Source organism: Ammospiza caudacuta, chromosome 4, assembly GCF_027887145.1.
Source record: "Ammospiza caudacuta isolate bAmmCau1 chromosome 4, bAmmCau1.pri, whole genome shotgun sequence".
In the NCBI taxonomy this organism is placed as follows: domain Eukaryota; kingdom Metazoa; phylum Chordata; class Aves; order Passeriformes; family Passerellidae; genus Ammospiza; species Ammospiza caudacuta.
Genome location: NC_080596.1, coordinates 49,729,011 through 49,749,652, shown reverse-complemented (window position 1 = coordinate 49,749,652; position 20,642 = coordinate 49,729,011). Strand labels below are relative to the sequence as shown.

At 36.4% G+C, this 20,642-nt stretch overlaps 1 protein-coding gene across 2 annotated transcripts in view; it reads right to left on the bottom strand.

The window, feature by feature from the left end:
* DLC1 (DLC1 Rho GTPase activating protein) overlaps nucleotides 1-20,642 on the bottom strand; it is a 214,317-nt gene that overhangs the window by 159,680 nt on the left and 33,995 nt on the right. Inside the window, exons 1-2 of one of the 2 annotated variants that reach the window (XM_058804398.1) lie at nucleotides 4,612-4,654; nucleotides 1,798-1,947 (exon numbers count right to left, since the gene is read on the bottom strand). In XM_058804398.1, the coding sequence (XP_058660381.1) occupies nucleotides 1,798-1,947; nucleotides 4,612-4,620 (159 nt within the window). In that variant the 5' untranslated portion in view covers nucleotides 4,621-4,654. Of the gene's footprint in view, nucleotides 1-1,797; nucleotides 1,948-4,611; nucleotides 4,655-20,642 lie in introns of those variants that run through there. The other variant, XM_058804396.1, reaches the window with a different exon arrangement.

Here is a 20,642-nt window from a genome sequence, read left to right as displayed (position 1 = left end):
CAGGATTATTAGATGAGGTGCAGCCTGTATGAATACTGCTACACAGGATGCAAAAAAATCTCCTGAACCCTTAATCCCAGAAAACTCCTTGCAGACAAAGCCTCAGTTTCCTTATGCCAGGTTCCTAGAATAGGTGAAATATGGGGCAGTCATCTCAGGAGTTCTGCTCCTCATCTGAAAAGATACAGCATCCTTTGATTTGTTAGTTCCAGATAAGTCTCTGGTCTGCCAAGCCAAAGCTGCCATTTAGACAGATGCCTATATGCCATGTACATGAGTGTATGGTGTTCCGAAAAGCATTAGAAATTAGGGACAAAGCTGGACTCTTGGTAGGACCGTGTATTTGAGTCAGATATTTCCTGTCAGTGAGTCATGCAATGTGAAGCACTGGGAAATCCAGCAGAGCCATGGAGCAGCCTCTGGAGGAGTCAGTTTGGCTACAGCTGCTCTCAAAAGTTTCTAGTTAGCAGAGCTATGCTGCCACAGTGCACAACCGTGATCTCTGCTGCATCACCCAGTTTTTTACGTCATATTCAAATGATTTCTTACTATAAAATAAATATGAGCCTGAGCTCAATACCAATATATCTTGAAAAACAGATCTTTTGATCTTCTGGTCCACAACAATCAAAGGTTCAAAAATTCCTAGGAAATCACTGTCCATAGATAGCATATATTCCATGTTTGATGCAAGCTGTCTTTCTGCAGAGTTGCTTTGCAGCATGGGAACAGGCACCACCTTCTGATTATCAGGCAGGGTTACTCATACACATTGCCTCTGCTCCCTTGATTGCTGTAAGAAATTAGTTAAAAGTGCTGGCATGGATTGGTGAGATATAGAGAACAGATGCCAACACTGTATTTCAGGTTTCCTGTGTCATCAGTGTGTTTAAGGAGATACTGTGAGAACATTGATATTCAGTGGGAAAATGTTTAACCATGGAAAGTGAAATTATGTTATTTCTTCTAAAAATGACACATTATATAATTTTCAGCTGATCCAACCCGGTGATATACTGGGTTTTCTCACCTACAGACCACTTAGCAATAATGAAGCCTTGCTTTCCAAGGTAAAACTTGCTATTTAAAAGAAAATATCACTAACCAAAAAAAAATGATACAAATGCTAGTCTAGAGATCTTGGGGCAGTATTTCTCAGGTTTCTTGAACTGAAAAACAGCTGCAGCACATGTGGGTGAAATTAACAAGAAGCCTGCACAAGAGTACCTTGGATCAGTCATTTCATGTTCTTCAGAGTTACATGCGTAAACATTTTACAGAAAAAAAGAGAGTGCATCAGTCATGTTTGTGAGCTGTCCCATCCCCTCTTGAATTATTCTCAGCAAAGAATGATCCTTTTAAGTGAATAAAAAATCCCCTACAGGAAATAATTCAAGTTCTGCCCAGAATATTACTTTGAATGACTAAGGGCTTTTTTCCTTCCCCAACAGAAATACTCATGTTCCAAGACTGGTGTGACCCTGAGCCTGTGCTGACTCTCCATTTACAGTAGGTGATAATTAGAGAGCCAGACATTTTCTGACTCTTGTTGATCTCCTTTTGTTTTATCTGGGAGTTCTGAACCTCTAATTTATGAGAGGATGCCAAAAGGAAATAATGGATGGCAATATTATTGCCTTCAAAACATGTACATACACACACACAAAAAAACAAAGTCAAATTCTTCACAAAAAGAGCTTTAGTTCTAAATGAAGGAGCTGAAAAATGTGGACTGAAAGAAAAAGGTGAAGCAAAAAAAGATTCTATTTTAGAATAATAGTAAAAAAACTTGATTACAGGTATATGCCTCCGTTTGTATGTCGGGGTGCTGGATGGTGAAGAGCCTGCACTGAGAGCATTTTCAATATCCTGGTCAAGCTGGTCCAGTTTCATAATTAACAGCACCATTGAATCCAGTCGTGAACGATCCCGATCTTCTGTTATTTCCTGTGGAACAGAAAATGCAACTGTTAAATCTGAAATGGTACTAGTTGGAAAGAACAACCTTAAGTTATGAAAGCTCTGTTTCTTTATTTACCAGGAAAGCACACTAAATAATGAGCAGAATTTTTTTTTTTTAAATACTGCTTTTTGTAACCATCTTACTGGGTATTGATGGAATGTACTGCTGAAAAAATATTTTTCATTAGTATTTAATATACATCCATTATAGCAATTAAATTTTTTAACAGCACAATTGTTTGGAATAAATGCATCATTACCTGGATACACATACTTTCAAAACAGCTATGGATTCTAAACACTTCTTAAAATACTTACCCCAAATTAATTAACTTGATTGTACAAGCACAAATGATGATTCATCTGTGATGGAAACAGGGGACAAGTTCCAAGAGGCCATTTTCCAGCTGAGGATAACCCCAACTTCTTTTCTGTGTGGCACTCACTGGTGTAACTATGTTCTTTTGATTTGTTGTAGAGATTTCTGTCTTGGTTGGAAATTCTTGATACACACGAGGCACATCAGGGTAATAGTGAACACAGCATCAGACATCGTCTGACTCGAAAGAGAACTGGATGACATAAACACCTAGTTTATGTAGCTAACTTCCCTATACTCTGTAGAAAAAGAGGCAGAGCAGATCCTCAAAAGTGAAACTCAAAGCAAGATCTTCAACTAGACGGACTAAATAATGCTCTGGAGGAGTTCCTCCCTTTCCCTTTTATATAAAGACTTAACACAAAAGTTAGATAACTGGCCTGCCTCAGAATTCAGGAATGTTAAAACCCTTACTAGTTTCTTCTAGTATGGATTTTCATAATTTGAGTTTAGAAAATACGAAGTTTCATTAACTTGAGATAATATTTTTAAATCCTTCTCAAGAAATGGATGCAAAGATGTTACAATTGTACCACTGTGCCCAAGAAGTAGGCAATATGTGTCCAAATTAGCCTTTTATTTTATAGTCACTAAACTCTTTTTCAGGCTATACAGAGACCTCTCTTTGCAGAATTCCATTAGCAGGATTTTCATAGATTGCTTCAAAGGCATTGCAAAAAATGAATTAGATGACTCCTGCTAGAATTAAAGGATATGTATATATAAAATAGTCATATAAACCACAGTCTACTCGGTCTTTAGGTGGAGATAGATGTGATGGTTACTTAACCCAATGTCAGAGAAGTAGAAATACAAATCTGTCAGTTGATAGCAGAGTTATAAACAATGTACAATGCAAAGGGTTTCTAAAAAAGCTGCTGAGTTTACAGGATCCCCTGATAAATTTGAACTGAGTTTAGAGTGATGGTGAGAGAATATCACGTCAAAATACCTCAGAAATCACCAAAATGGGCTAACTTTCACTTTCTTCCAAACTTAAAATGCAATGTCCCAAATCATTCATTCCTACTGCATGGATCTTCATTTCAACTGATGTTAAATTGATACCTGAGGTCTACAAATGTCAGAACAGCTATTTCATCTAATCTGCACGCGTACAGAAAGCCCAGTGGAGCAGTTGAGTGTCTGCTAACAGAGTAGACATGATCTCCTTTGTGACAGGGGCCATGTTCTCCATGGTGAGCATGACTGTCGCCAGTTCACGCATGCAGAGGATGCCAGTGCTGTTACTAAACTAGCCTCCTGCACAGTCCCCTCACTGTGTCTTTATTTCTATTGGTTTTGCTGAGAAATACACCACTGTAAAGGCTAATCAACCTCATATTGACACTGGACTTAAAAAACAGAAATTCACTGCCACGCCACAACAAAGGAAGTGGCGGTGGCTGGGTGGGGGTTTTAAGTTTGTTGGTTTTGTGGTTGGTTTTGGTTTTGTTTTTTTCTCAGGCTAGAGAGATATGAGGTATTTCACTCAAAGAAAAAAAAAAAAAAAATCTGGCATTTCCCCCTAGCAAATTGTTTGATTCATCCTACCAAAAGAGTATAAACTCCTTTGCCTGCAGCAAATTGAGAGTGCTGGAGAAGAATCTGCTGAAATGAAGCGGTGGCAAAATATTGCTCAAAGCCTGATACCCAGGCTTCACATAACGTACTGGCCTTGCAGGGAAACACTGCTTTCAGAAAACAATAATATTATCATTGTGGAATTTAGCTATTCTGTTTAGAAGTCCTAACTTCGTGGTTCTGGCTGATGTTCACATCAACATAAGAAATTTAACATTTTTACTATATTTTCTGTTTTACAACTTACTAAACACCTCTTTTGCTGGGGCACTATCAATTTGTTTATATGCAAATCTAAGCATCACACAAAACAATTAACACATGAAATAAAAAAGGCTAATCCTGAGTTAGAAATTCATCACAACACATAGAACAAATATTATTATAAGATTAATTTATGTTTAGACAGTTTTAGCCTTGGTAGTCTCCAATGAATTTCCAAGAGCTTTATAACCTTCCTATCTTTTTTGTATCTCCCTTTTGTGCATATTCTGGGATTTTATTACTGATGTATGATATGATCAATTGCCAGCAAGGTATTAGCAATTAATTTGTTTTCTTTTGAAAACACAGTATTTCCTTTGCTTCCAGTTTTTTCACATTATTTCCCACTGGTAGCTATGTATCTTCCAAATTAGAATGCAAAAAATATAAATTACATTTATAGAATTATACAAAAATCCTACCTTAACCATTATGAACTCAAAACTTGGCCATTAGAAGATGTCTGATCAAAGAAAGCCCTTACAACCTTAATTTCTGCCTTAAGACATTTGCATAGGGCAATTCAGGCATGCAGGAAAAATATAAACAGTAGGTCAAACTCGATATGTTATTTGTTTGGAGATTTTATTTTTAACATGCCTCCACACAAGAAGGAAATGGTTTAGGTCATGAACTGGAAAAAACAATATTTCTTTCAATCTGTATCCTCACTGGTGTGATAAAGAAGCTAATTAAATTTGAATATATCCATATGTTTAGAACAGAAAACATTGTAACTCTTCCTAGAATTAAGGATGCTTGAATTATTTGAATTATTGCCTGAATTATAAACCCCAAATATTTTTACAAGGAAGAAAACAGTCTACAAGTCCTGTTGCTATCATCAGTAAACAATGTTGATAGAACGAAAATATTTTTGAGAACATGCCTGCAAATGAGATTTAGCCAGTTTTTTTTAGCTTTTGTGAGTTTGGATCTCATATCATTATTGACAAGAATAACACTACATTTTCCCACTATGTACTCCTATGTCTTCAAGTGCTTGTGTGTCCTTTTACTACCAAGTTGCAACGTGTGAGAAGACCTGGGAATTTATTCTCTACACATGTTATAATTGTTATTTTGAACACTTGATGAATAAAAACCCCTGTATGAAGCCAGCATTAATCAGAGTATTTCTGGAAAGAAGTTACCCCCTCCTTTTTATTTATGGTTTCAAGAATTTCATACCCATACTAGCAATACATTACAATTACTTTAACCAACTCAAACAGAAGAAACCAATTAAAGGGTATGACCCTAAATTTGGATTTAATATACCCATTCTGTTTTATCCAGGCATGGGAAAATGGAGTTGGATGTATTTCACTTCCTTGCTGTCTTAAACCCTGTATTTCTCCAAGTGTGTTGCCTTTCCCCTCTGGCCACTGTTTTACATCATACACACACACAGTCCCCACTGCAGTCCCTTTTCCCACATACCTCTTTTGGTTGACTAGAGCTGAAGCAAAGGACACCTTTTGAAAAGGGTGTAGACTGTTAAAATAGGTGCAAAACCTATTTTAATTTTCATAGCAAAAATTATGTACAGAAAAAAATTGGTACTCAAAAACTAAGTTTGTGTTCTCTCATATCACCTTCAGGGGGATTGAGTCACTCCCTCCTTCCCTGGAGGTTCTCCCTTTGAAAGCATCTGCTGATTTCCAGACTGGGAGGACCCTCCCCGTGCCAGCACAGTCCTCTGTGGTTAAGGAGGGGAGAGAATATCCCACTCTAAACATTCCCCTTCTAGGGCCATCAGGGCACCACCTCCTTCCTGACACTCTTGTGTCAAGATGTTCATAATTGCTTTGAAAAGGAAAACTTGGATTTTAGAGGAAAGATTTTTACACAATTGACAAGGCGATCTAGAGTACCCACAATAGAAAGAGATCATTTATGGAAAGAACTGCCTGAGTTTTGCCTGGTATTCTTGATCTGCAGCCAGCTGGACTGAGTTAAAATCTCATATTAATGCTATATATTTCAGATGGCATTAAATTACTCATTCTTGTCTTTTCTTGCTAGAAAAATCCTTTTTGAAAAAAGAGAATTTTATGATATATCATTAATTTAATATAAAGGTTTTCATGGGAAGAAACAATTGAAGAATGCAAAATTAGCAGTTTTGAATTTAGTCTGATTTTTTACTAGCAGATATGCAAATAAGTTGTCATTTTCATCCTTCTACATTGTGAACTGTAGAGTTCACAAACGTTGAACAATACCGAAGAATTTTATCTTTCTCTAAATTTTATGCTGTACTGTATCATATATCTGCCCATGACAGGGGATTTGGAACTAGAGGATCTTAAAGATCCCTTCCAACACAAGCCACTCTATGATTCTGTGATTAGAGCCTATTCATTACAGAGGGATTGCAGGCAGAGAACATTAAAACCCACGGTAAAGCATTCTGTTCCTTTTTAACATGAGATACAAGCCTAGACACCAGAAAAACCACAGTAAGATTACTATTATAAATAATATTTTAGAACAGGCTGAAAATGGAACTAACAGCATAGGCCTGCACCTGTGTACACACCACAGGTGAGGAGACATGCTCACATATTCCTGCAGCTCTTCATCTACACATTCACACTTGCTATTGAGAGAATAGCTTTTCTTCTTTAAAAGCTTATATTCTCATTTTCCTTACAGGAACTTTAGATCACTGGTCAGTTTTTCCAAATATAAAGTGTTCAACAGCACTAGTATACATGTGCTTTTTCACTTCTGCTAAACACAAAAATAAGTGTTTGTAAAAGTGAAGTCTTTAGAGGAACTTGATTTCTATGTAAGGTCCTAATTTTTATTTTCACTACTGTATCCTCAGAAAAAAGTAAAAAACACAACCACATTAGAAAACCAATCTCTGAATAATATGTTGTCTCAACAAAACCAATGCCTTTTCTACTTCTAGGTAAAAAATATGTCTCCTTCTGTAGAGCACAGTGCTTGCAGGGGTAGTGCTGCACTCTTGGAAAGAGAATAAAATGTGTTGAAAAATGACAGAGATCAAAAAATCCAAATATACTCAACTGGTAAGTTATAGGAACAAGGAAATTTCAGCACTAGAAGTGAAGTGCAGCATCTCAGTTTGTCTTTTTCTAAGGTCTTTCAAACTCCTGTGCTCTTCACAGATACCGTCTCCGGAGCTTAACCTGATTTGCATTGCAAAAACTTGACATCTTTCACATACAAAGCCAATTTAGTCCAAACAAAAGCTTTTCTTTGTAGTAATTTCCTTCCTACAGCTGGTTTTTTTGCTAGACACATACTCAACCCATAGACTATTTACTATTTACCCATAGACTATTTACTATTTACTATTTAATTTTAGAGGGTTTTTAGCATCTTAGTTTTCCATGTTTCATGTCAGCTGAGTAAACTGTCTAGCAGAGATGTTGTTTTAATAATGAAATTTAGCAACTTGCTATTGATGAAACGGAAAATCACTCACAAACCTTGGTGCAAAACAGTCTGAGGAATCATTGTTGCACAGCTGTGTTAACTCAGCAGGGATGGCGCAGCAGTCACTCCTGAAGCGGCTGTCCTTGAAACAGAGCAGCTCTGTATTAAACTAAGCCCATCAGGATCACTTTCCAGCTAATGCTCTGCTAGCACAGGTAGCTATTAATGGGAAACATGCACTTCTCAGACTGCCATTCCTGCACTGGAATTATACCAATTTCCCTGTAATATTAATGTAAATAAGTGGTGGCACTAGTTCCAGGAACTAAGAGAAGCAAAAACAAATGCAAAATTAACCAGCTCAAAATGGTAAATCTTGTCCAATGTAGAAGACAATTATCTTATACTTTCACTATAATTTCATAAAGTATAAATGATGTATGAAATCCTGCTGTCTTTGGAGTTACACTTGATTACAGTAGCCAGTCTGATGACATCCAGCTCCCAGCAGGCAACCCTGACTTAGCATCATACCAGGACTATGACTACAAAAATTTGCAAAAATCAAACTCCATAGAGACACAGAGCACAATATGAATGTAATTTCTGTTCACTGAGTGGAAAGAAGTATCAGTAAACATAATGTAATTAATCATGCTCTTTCCAGCATAAACAAAATCAGTTACTTTTGAGTTTTGTTCATCTTGATATTTTCTAAATTAGCATTGTAATTATTCTAAAATCACCTTTTATGACTATAATTTAATGATTATGACTTACAAACTAAGCAAAAAATCATATCTTTACCTTTATTGAACCCTATTTCTGTTTGCTGGGAGTGGAAAGACTCCTTTGTGGAGAATATTTTAAAAGTAATCTGAACACTAATTATTCGACTGGAGAAATACTGTAATTAAATAGAAATGTGATGTGAATGTGAGTGATAGATAACTGATGGTACGGTACATTTTTTTATTATTGAAAAAGTACCTCAGATCTAGAAATTTTGCAAAAAAATCAGCAAGAAAATACTTCAGTGATCTTGTTTCTTTTCTATTATACTATAAATCAAAGACTGAAACAAGGAAAAATAGAGACCATTCTATTAATCAGCAATTAAATCAGCATCAGTGACATGAAACTTAGCTTTGATATGTTAGTTGGCATGTGTTACACATACACCAATAAGTGAATGGTACTTACAGTTTATGTGTCTTTATAATTTAGTGCATTTCAAACATGAAAGTGAGGAATTGTTTTCAAATGGACAGCAAACCAAATAGTTTCTGTTTTGCACTGCACTGAACACAGCACAAAAGGAGCAGAGGAAGAAGAACAAATACAAAGCCTAGTTTGTCCTCCAGTTTACCAGTGAAAACATAGAATCTAGGAAAGGCTTGGTATCTATGTAAACTCTATTACTGATACTCTACCCTGAAATACCTGCAGACAGAGCAAGACTAGTACTGAGCAGCCTCTTAAAACAATTCCAGCTCTTTCCACAATTGCAATGACTTTGAATCAGGCCTAATACAGACATGAGAATTAAAACAAATCTCTGCACATTCGAAATAGGTGAGAAATAGTAGTTCTTGTCCTAAATGGTTTTCATGCTACCCTAGTAAATGAAGAGTTTTGAGAATACAGGTTGCACTGTCAACTCTGTCTTTTTAGATAGGATATCTTTTCATTCGTATGATTGTGACATCAATAAATGAAAAAGCAACCCATTAAAATACATAACACAATGCCCTGCTAACCATACCTTAACAATCTGATTATTAAAAATACTCATACCTTAACAATAGGGTCCAATGTTATTCATGTGTGGGAGTGTGTGGGGGTGAGGCAAAGGGGAAGATTCACCACTGAGTGTTTCAAGTCTAGTTAACACATTACAGAAAATTTCCTTTATTCACTTTTCTTTGTCCTATAAAAATTTCACAAAAGATTCTTCATACATGAGGAAGAGGTTTAACTGGTTACTTAACCAGAGAGATCGGCTGGCTCGTTATTAGGAGCTGACTGAGAATTTTTATACCTTGAATGACAAAATGCAGGAAGATTTTGTCATAGCCTGCAAAATATTGAAATCAGGCCAGTGCTTATGTAAGTTAATTAGCTATCTAAGTAGAAACAGAAAAGTCTGCATTTATCCTTCTGGTTTTAGTAATCTTGCTCAGGTTAGCATTTTACATGAGAGATTCACTAGGTTTCTGTGCCAGACACAAGCATTTTCCAATACATCTCATATCTGGAGGAGGCCATGAGAAGAAAAAAGGAATCAAGGAAAGCTGAGATATGGTGCATTCAACAAGGAATCTTTTCCTCCCTGTACCCTGAAGCATGACTAGATTATGAACACCTATGTAAAGAGGCAAAAAAAAAAAAAAAATGGAACTGCACAGTTGGTGGTAAAAAATAATAAGGAGGGGACAAGTTCTTGTATGGAAATCTAGAAGATATAGACAGGTATATACCAGCCATATTGAATCTCATGGAGCGGAAGCAATCGTGTGTCTGAAAGGACATACAAGATCAAGGAAGAAAAAGTATCAAACCAGGTGCATAAGGCCTACTTTAAATGTGCCACCAGTTAATCTGCTCTACTGCAGAATGGACCTACTTTGTTCAGTGGGAAAAGTATCAAAGCGTGACATAAAATCAAAACCCATAACACTCAGCACTCTCTCTTCTTCCAGATGAGAAGCAGAAATTATTGTCTTAGATAGTTAAAAGGCCTAAATGTATTAAATTAAGAGTTAAATTAAAAATGGAGCCTAAAAAGGTGAGTCTATGTGATGAAATAGGGGGGTGTTCTATATGTGGCAATATGAGATTATGATCCTGTTGTCAAGGTGGGAAAAATGTAAGACATAATTTGGGGTTGTTGTTTTGTTTAGTTCTTTGTTGTGCTGCAAAACTTCCCCGCACTCCTGCGTAGACAGACAGTTGTTTCCATGCAGAGCTGTTTGGAAATCTTTCTATATATTTTGGTGCTACATCTGGTTAATTTAATCCAAAAACAATGCACTAACTGAAGATTTTTATAAATTCATGCAGGAGACTTAGGAGAATTGTTTAAAGAATTTCTTACTGTGGCAAATGTAGCAATTTACGATAAAGGTTGTTGCAAACTTGCAGAAGTTATAGCACAGTTGTGTTTTCCTTGTGCAGACATTTCATAACAGAGTAGCTGAGAATTTAAACTTTTCTCTAATAACTGAATTTGTTTAGAAACAGTGAACTTCAAAATATCACTGTTTCTTTCAGAGGCAGAATGTTTTCTGCCACCAAACCACCGTAACAGATTCTCAGAATGACACAATTGGTTTAGTTAGAATCAGAGAATAATTTTGGTTGGAAAAGACTAATAAGATCATTAAGTCCAGCTATCAACCCAACCTCTTCAAGTCCACCACTAAACCATGTCCCTAAGCGCCACATCTACACATCCTTTATATATCTCCAGGGATGGTGACGCAAACACCTGAGTAAGCATACAGCATATTGAAGGGAAAGACAAGAATCTGAGAAAAATACATTCTTTATCCATAAAGTACATGTGTCACTAGAACTAACAGGGATGAGAAAACAACAGGAAAAATGAATCCCAAACATAGAGGAGTGAGTGAGGTCTCTTGGATCCCCTAAGCTACTTCAGGCGGCTCAGCTGATTCTCTGAGATACCAAATATCAGGCAAAGGCAACATTCACACAAGCAAGATATTATTCTGCAATTTTATCAGAATATTCAGAGTTTCATACTCTTAGGTTATAAGTACCCTGGGTGTATGAGATTGCAGAGCTGTAAATTATTGCTATGAGGCATTGAAAATCAATCCCCTCTCTTATTGCCAGACAAACTCTAGTGGATGTTTGCTACTGTATAGTAAATCCTCTATAAAATCTTATAGTAGACAAAGACTAAAAATATACTTTCCCCTTACATGATATTAATAACAATTTAATATTTCAAAAATGAGAGGTGATCAGAAAAAAAATCCTTAGCAACTTTGTACTTTGTTCTGTTTATAGCTGTACTCCAAACTCAGTTTTAAAAAAATAGATATCTAAATCATTATCTGATACAAGTCATGGTTACATGGTTACTTTAATTTTCCCCAAATTCCTGGCTCTAAAAAACTCCTGTTCTCTCATCTATTTGCCCAATCTATCACTCAGCTTTCCTTGTGTCAGTAGTGGTTTCCAGAAAGTTCCAGAAAGCGACTGGGGGTACAGCTGAACACAGTCCCTGGGAAAGGTGTAGTGCCTATCAGGGTCTTCTGTGCAACCCCAAAATGTCAGTACTGGACAAGGAAGACTAAAAAAGGCAGGACAAAAAGCTGTATTGAATTTTATTTTTTCTTGCAAAAAGCTTGTAATTAAATGGTGAAGTGCAAAGTGATCACTTAACTGTAACCTTGTTTTTTGCTGGTGCGGTTAAGCTGATTTTACAGATATTTTGGGTCTTGACATCTTCTCAAATACTTTTCTTCAGTATACCAAAACAAAGAACTTGGGGAGTGTGTACATTAGCGACCTGCTGAGGGTCTGAAAGAGGGGTGTATTGTCAAAAAGCAGCAGCAAACTGCTGTTCTCTGTCTCTTAATTCACCCATTTATTCTTTAGCTTTGCCTGCCTATGAAGCTGAAGAAATTCCAGAAATATTTTTTTATGTCAGTAGTTTGTAAGAGAACATGATAGCATGAGAAAAACCCTTGCTAATCTTGTATATTCAGAGGAAGAAGTTTCAGTGCTTTGTTTTCTTGGGAAAGAGCTCGGGTTTTCCCATGTGAAAATTGGATTGTCTCAGTGACAATTACCTTCTTACTAAATTACTTCTGCCCAGTGAGATTTAAACTAAGGTTACTTTTGTATCACAATTCACTGCTCACTGATATTTATGAGAGCTGTAATTGGCTACTGAGGAAGTGGTAGCAAAACTCTTGATCTTGAATGGGGATAACATTTTAGTTTGTGAATAAGACGTCCAGGTTTGGGTTAATGCCCAATAAACTTGAATGCTCAGAACTTGCCTCAATAAAAGGGTTTCAACAAAAGGATTAAAAAATTAGATGTTCATATCAGACTTAATTTAACTACATGAAAGGTTAGTCACAAACAAAGCCCCCCAAAACTGGGATTGGGATCAAACATGTTGGGAGTGGAAATGTTGATCAAGGAAATTGTTATTGCTTTTCAGCCACATTTAGAAAGAATCTAGATAGCTCAAAAAAAAAAAAATCATTGAAAAGCACGTTTGCTCTCACACTTTGAATTCTTAGCAAACAGTAATGAATGGTAATTAGAGGTTTTGAGAAAAATACAGAATCAAAGGAAGCTGAATCACTCTTTGTAAGTCACACACCATATCTTACAATTAAGATGTTTCCTGAAATAAATAAACAAGATGCTGTGGTCACGCAAGCTTTTTTAAAATTCTGCAACAATTACTGCATCATGTCTGCAGAGATGATTCTGAAGAGCAGATAATGGCCCAAATTTAGTTAAAAACTACCAAAACTCCCTTGTTTACCTCAGAGACCCCTTAATAGCATCTGTCTTCTGTATATTGTTGTCTGAAATTCATCAAAGCTAAGTGTCTGACCATGTGGTAAGTGGTTGACTGGAATTTTGGAGAAGTCTGTGGTTCAGACAAGGAATTCCGCTTTTCTTTATAATATATTCAGCTATTTCATGTATGCCTTTGAAAGATGTTTATGCACACTGGAATTATTCTAGCTATTAAATGTTACTTAAGGAGACCGATCTGTGCACAGTGCCCAGCATTGAGAGCTTGCTCAGACAGACACACTGGCCTGTATATACTACAGCCTTGAGGAGCCTTTAGGGTTCACTCTCCATTCACATCAAAGGAGAGAACCCATGTAACGCAGAACCAAAAGACAAAGCTAGTCTGAGAGCCTCATTCTTCTGCCACCACCTTTTTGAATCCTTGAATTTGTTCTCCCCTAAAAGTGTGAGGCTTATATGTTTCTGTCATTCACTTTAAGTACTCATTTTCCTTTTTCATTTCTATCCTAAATCCTCAGGAGGCCCAAAGTTGCACCACATAATTGCTACTTCAGCAATTTTTTCCATAGATCTTTAAATGACTACATTTTGTACTATAATTTTTAACATTCACTGTTTTTTTCAGCAGTAAATTCAGCTTCTCAAGACTAGAGACTATTTTAATCTGAAATCATCAACACTAACGGCTTGAAATATTACACAATAATAAATATTACACATTACACATACCCTGTTCATGAGCTAACAACAGAAAGTCACAGAATCATAAAATATACAACTGGAAGTGATCTTGAATTGTCATGTCATTTTTCTCTCAATGACAAGGCTATCATAATTGATGTATAGCTCTCCAGCTCTACTTACAAACCACCAAAACTGCACCAAGAAAAAAGGTCTTATTCCAGGGTTACCTTCCTTGGTACTAAAAGCTTAATTCTAACATGGAATCACAAATCTTTCTCTAGCTTGAACTTATTAATTCCTATTTTGATCAATTTTTGTTCTGCATGGAAATGCAGAACCTAAAAAAATTATTCTCCTTGGAAATGATATTGTGTTCCCTCCATTCCCATATTCAGGTGCATTCCTTTCCCTCCACAATGCAAGTGCAGGGGCATTCTTCCATCTCTGGCTATTCTCACATCAATTCTTTAGTCCCTCTTGGACTCTCCTCCTGAAGAGCAACTTGCAAAACCCTCTGCCTTCATTGCAGGTGAAGCTGATGTAAAAAGCACATCTCTAGGAATAGAAAAGCACACTATTGTCAGGGCATTCTTCTCTTGTGACAGCAAATAAATGTCAGTTGAAGCCATTTCACCTCACAGCATTAGTGAGGTCAAAACTGCTGGCAGCTGACTGAGACATGCATGTAGCAACAAGCAGGTGAGATGAATGATTGATTGCCAGGAATTACTCTGGGATAGCCAAACTTTCTTTGGAGAGAAGTTCTACAGGCTGCATCCATGGAGGCTTTCAAGATCCAACTGGATAAAGTTCAGAGAAACCTGGTCTGATCTCAAATTTATTCCTGCTTCAGTAGACTCCTCCTGAGGACCCTTCCAACCAGATACTAGGGTTGTCTTGAATTTTTTCATTGGTGGATGGAAATTAATTATTATCTACAGAAATTACTGGTGAAATCAAGTTGGGTAGAAAGTATTGTAACTGAATGCAGCTAAGCATTTTGCTCAGTGATTTACCTCTTTAGTGTATTACACTTAGTGTTTATACTGCTGTTCGATAGGTATTGCTGCTTTTGCTTATGGCCTTTATGCACAGGGTATACTTGCCAGTCATACCCTGGAGCCATTCCTTCCAGCAAATGAATTATACTACATTATATGACAAATAATCTTATTTGGAAGATAAGAAAAATACCTTCAAAACCAAATAGAATGGTATAGTTTTTTTAAAAGCACCCATAATTTATTGCAACTAAAGTGAAAATTCAGCACCTTGGGGTTATCACCTTATTATTTTCTTTCCCAACATAGGTCAGATATAATCATTATTATGTGACATATACTAGGACTGTTTGATGATTTTCACTTTCTCTATCACCAGTAACCAAAACATATGACTCCAAATTGTATGCACCAGTATTAGAAGGAAAACTCACATTTTCTTACTATAAAATCTGAAAATATCTCACATGGATGTATTGAGTTGAGGAAAAGATATTAAAGGAAAATAACCATGTAAGTAATATTGATGTGACAAATTATTGTGTATCATACCTAAGCTCTTAACCTTTATCTGAAAAGCATAGGCTGTGTTAACACTGTCAATCAAGGGAGTAATGAGGAGTAACTGCAGTAAACGACAGCCTGAGCTGAAACCTGAGCCCCTACCCCCAGGGGTTAACTAGAGATGCCCTACCTGGGCTTGAGTCCAGCTGAGACCTGGCTGTGGCCACAGCCTTTTCCTTTTTCTTCTTGTCTCTGACATTTTTATCCAGGCTGCAGCAGGTAATGGCATTAGTGCTGAGCTCTGACAGCCTGGAGGAAGGAAAAGCTTTGTGCCCTGCTCTGGACCCAGCTGGGAGATGAGTTCTTGCCTCCCAGCTCAGCCTACAGCACCTCTACATGCCTGCACTTCTCTCTGTTGTTTTGGTGAGCTGATGACTGACAGCTTCCTTTCACAGCTGCTGTCTCCCAGGAATAGAGCAGCAGAAGTGCCTGCAGCTCAGGAAGGCCATGCTGCTCAAACTGGGTTCAGTCGATCAGTGTCGGTGTGTCTGTCCACAGAGGAAGCAGCAGATGGTGATTAGGAGCTGAGCAATTTGAATGGGAGGTGAGGTTGGTTACAAGCTCTAGTTGTGACTAACACCCAACATATTTATATTGTAAATATGCCCACAGCACTGCAGGAGATAATCACACACACACACACACACACACACACACACACACACACACACATACCTTATACTGGCATATAAGAGATGGGAAAATAGATTCAGATGTCAATGTTATTTCCGAGTGTGACTTTACCAAGTCAAATAGGGGGTTTGAGTTCAAGAGTTATCACAAAGAGGCGATAGAATAAAAAAGATAAACGTATCTGGGCCAGGATTAAATCACATATTTTAAGTAATGTTCAACAAACTTGGATTCAATTCCAAACTCTTCTCCAAAACAGTTATTGGGATAAACACAATTTTGTGAGGCCTAATAGAAAGTAACATTCAAGACAGGAAGATAAAAAACAATATCAAATACATAATTTTGGGTTTTCTGTTATTCTTCACAAGTTGCCTGACATTTTCTGTGATCAATGAAGTGTTAAAATGTTCAGATATGAACATCAAAGAGTGAGGAATATTTTAAAAATAGTGAACATTTCTGGTTTGAGTAGGTATCCAATAAGACCGTTAGCTTGAATATGTTGCAGGGGAAGTTTATTCTTCTGGATTTAGTTGTATCTGTTTATAAAACTCAGTATGGTGTGATTGCCATATCTTGATGGTATGAAAGCCATATCAGCAGTTCAACTCAAGAGAAATAAATAAATAAAAATGCATATTTTTTCAAGCATTTTCAGAAATTCCAGATGGCTCAAAGTGTAATTCACCCATGCTTCAGGCCAGTAGAAAAAAATCTGTAACTGCTCCTACTGAAATGAGCCCACCTGAGTAAGAAAATCATTAATGATCCACATGGTCCGGCTGAAGGGCCAGTTGGGCTAGGAGTAACATTGATTGCAAAAGCTCCAAGACTAATAGGCAGTGAATCACAAATTGTGGCTTTCTAATTCAACCTTCCTACCCTCAAGTGAATTCCACAACAATGTTCTTCTTTTGAAGGAAGAGATCCCAAATGTAAGGAGAATTGCACAATGAACTTCCCTTTCAGTTCCTCAGTTTGAAATATAAAAGAGTTTCTGCAAAATAAATGCTTCTCATGAAGCAGATCACTATCAAAATCTCAAAATTTCAAGAGCATGGTTTTCAACATGCTGAAGGAAAATCTTTTTCCTATGTTTACTTTGCTTCCTTGTATCTTTGAGTTATATGTGCTAGGAAAAGTCTGTATTGTGTCATTGAGAGTATTACTGTCATTTGTGGTTTATTAGTAATTTCATTATTTAATTGCAGAAAGATTTAAGCAGAAAAATTGTGTTCTGAGAAGAGCTGCCAGTTTTCAAAGGCATTTACAGGACTCAGGGAAACATGGAGACTGAGAAGGACAGGTTGGTCAGCATTGTCCACAGATTGACAATGCTGGGTTGGGTATAAAAATGGGCACTGTGGCCACAGCTGGAAAACTCTTCCCAGGTCCAACATGCAAGATGTGTTCTGAAATTAGTGTCTGATTTAAACCTCAGCTGATTAAAAACTGAGTGGAAAATCAGTGAGTAAAGCAGTAGAAAGGCATGTGATCAGTGACCAGGGTATTTAATGAAACATTTAGGCTTCTGCAGAATTACTTATGTTACAAACACTGCAGAAAGTTGCTGTAACTACAAAAGGATAGGACAGATTGTAGGAGATCTTAGAACTGATGGAAGTAAAGTATGTAAAAATATTTTCTCTACGGTTTATGAGCATAATGGGAAGGCCCTTACTAGGTCTTTGAAACGCAAATACATAGCTTCCAAGGATTCATAATATTATAGTTTCGGATCTTTAATGGGCTTATATGGGGTTACCATTAAATAAAAATTATGGCACTATAGAAATTTAATGCATTTAGAGACCGGTGCTATGTAAAAGTGGTGACACTATTGTAATTCTGGGCTTAGCAGTAATATTAAGAACTGGCCCTTAACTATTTAAGTCAAGAGTATGATACCCTAATTATCTTATAATATTAAATGTAAGATGATAAGAAGGATTTTTTTTTCTTTAACTGTGAAGTGAGATTTAAAAGTCAAGCAGTTAACCTGGTCTGATTTTCACAAATCCTCAGCTTTTTTTTGAATTACATTTTCAGTAGTTCAGCCTTCAAGTCAAGAGAAAAATAATTTGCTTGCCATTTCCCCCCCATTAGTGCTACTGAAATTAGTGAGACTAGTCACTGAATATGATCTGGTGAATTAAATTCAGGTTTGTGGAATCTAGGTACTGACAATGGAGATATTATCATGATTAGACACACAACAGCTTTTTGTAGAACTAATTCAGTGAGTGTTGGTAAACTGAATTACCAAAGAATAATGAAGAATTACCATGGAGTAGGAAGCAGCCTGTATACATTAGAGTTTCCCATCTGCATATGCCAGCTTAGGTAGATTGCAGTAAAGTAAAATGCACTTAAAATATTAAAGATTTTAAGCAAAATTTTATGTTCACATATCCTTAAATGTCAAAGTATGGATAACATTTTGCATTTATAATTATATTTGCATGGAAATGTTTGATCATTCTGTTTTTCAGTATCTTAACATTCACAAGCACATGCCATTTTAATTATTAAGCTTTTTTTAAAGCAAGACAAAGATGACGTTTGCACACTTTTATTTCAGCTGGATTTTTCCAGGTGACTCATAGCCTTTTGAAGCTACGTAATAGACAGCCTAGGGTATATCACTGTCTGATTCCATGTGCAGAAAAGAAGACAGGATGCAGTAACAATAGCATGTGTCACCAAAAGGTATAAAGCCACCATAGAATGGAGTACACACTTTTGTTTAAAAATATGCCCTAAATGGAAGCAGTTATATATGTTTTTAGCCTTTTTTTTTTTTCCTTTACCATCAAATAATGTTTTGTTGATAATAAGCTGAAATGCCCCTCTTAATTTTAGAATCAATACCTTACTTTTTTGGGTTAAAAACTGACTGATCTTACTATGATATATACCTCAGAGAAATTAATATTTGAAGACTCCCAGTGCAACATAGTGACAATTGGTAATAAGATATTTCTTGGACAGATTTTTTTTTTCAAACATATATGTACACATATCTCATACTCTGTACTTAAAAGTGCAAAAGTAACACTGTACATTTTTGTGAAAAGAATATCTACTGGTCAGATCTTTGAAAATTTCCTAAGTCAGCAGAGCAATACTTTTTCTATACCTATTATTTCTACATATATCCATAAGGTAAAAAATAGCCATCATCTCCAGTAAATGTGGTGAGGAATTAAAGAAATGGATACATTCTTGACTGAAGCTTTACTAACTTTAAAAATAATACTTCTTTTATATTTGATGGAACACTACTATCTTAATATTTCCCTTATATTCCCCTATATAAAATAACCACAGAGCTGTTATGGTTATTTACCCTTCACAAAGCTAGATATAACTAAACATTTGCTACACTTTTAAAGAACCATTGTAGATGTGAGGTTTCTTAAGATTAAAAGAAATAAGTACTGTCACCATATTTTGTGACAAAACCATAAAATATCTTTAAAGGTCAGCATAGCTTTTGCATGAAATATGTCTGCAGAGAAAAAAAAATGCTTGAGAAGGGAGAATGAGACTTTTGGAATAGTTAACTGCAGAACAGCTGGCACAGATTAGCATATGTCCTCATACAATCAAAATGTTTCTATTAGAGAACTTGAGATAACCAGCTTGAGAGTGTTTAAGTACTCTCCAGTATTTTTTTTTCTCTGAATTTAATCAAGCATTATCTCATGAGGTATGACTGCATTATCCCAGAGGAATTAAAGAATTACCAACCCTACACTATTATATATATATATATATATATATATTTAATATCAGGTTATTTGGCTTGATATTTATCTTGGTATAAGCCAACTTTTACTGACTTAACACACCATGACAAAATCAGCTCAGGGGAAGAAGGAAACACATGAAAACTCTGGCTACTGATTCACTAGTGGGGCCAGAAGAGTGAAACTAGAGTCTCAGAAACACACAGCAGAAACACATGTCTGGAGAAAGGACCTGACAGGCCACAGCCAGCCCTGAGACCAGCTGTAGTGAATTTCTAGGCCACCACCAGCTGGCCTCCCCAGGGAAGAGCTGCACTGAGAGCACTCTGGACTTCAAGTGCATTCAAAGCATCTGATGGTGAGTGGTGCTGGACTAGTGATTGCTCAATTTGAAGAGTAGGACATTTGTAATCTAAAATTATTTCTTCCTGTGCAGAAAGCTAATGTTGAAATGAATGTCACTACTATCCAACACATCCTTCTGCATAGGGAGAAAGGAAAAAGTGTAATTGTTACAGAATTTACAGTAAAATTGGAACTGCAGTTCCATCACTGTTTTAGTTCAATCCTGCTTCCTCTGACTCATGACAATATGAGACATAAATGACAATATGAGACATAAATGACAATATTGGGGTTTCACTAAGTCAGTGAGTTTTTTAACAGGAGCAAAATACCATTTGGCTCTTCTTTATTTAAAATATGAGATAATAGATTTTATTATCAGGCTTAGGCAACTTGAGGACTATTGAAAAAATCTATTTTTTAGAAATAGATTATGAAATAGCCCTGTGAAATAACCCACATTTTGCTAGCAATAAAATTAGGATGTTACCAATCTGATTTGCATCCTTCTGCTATGTT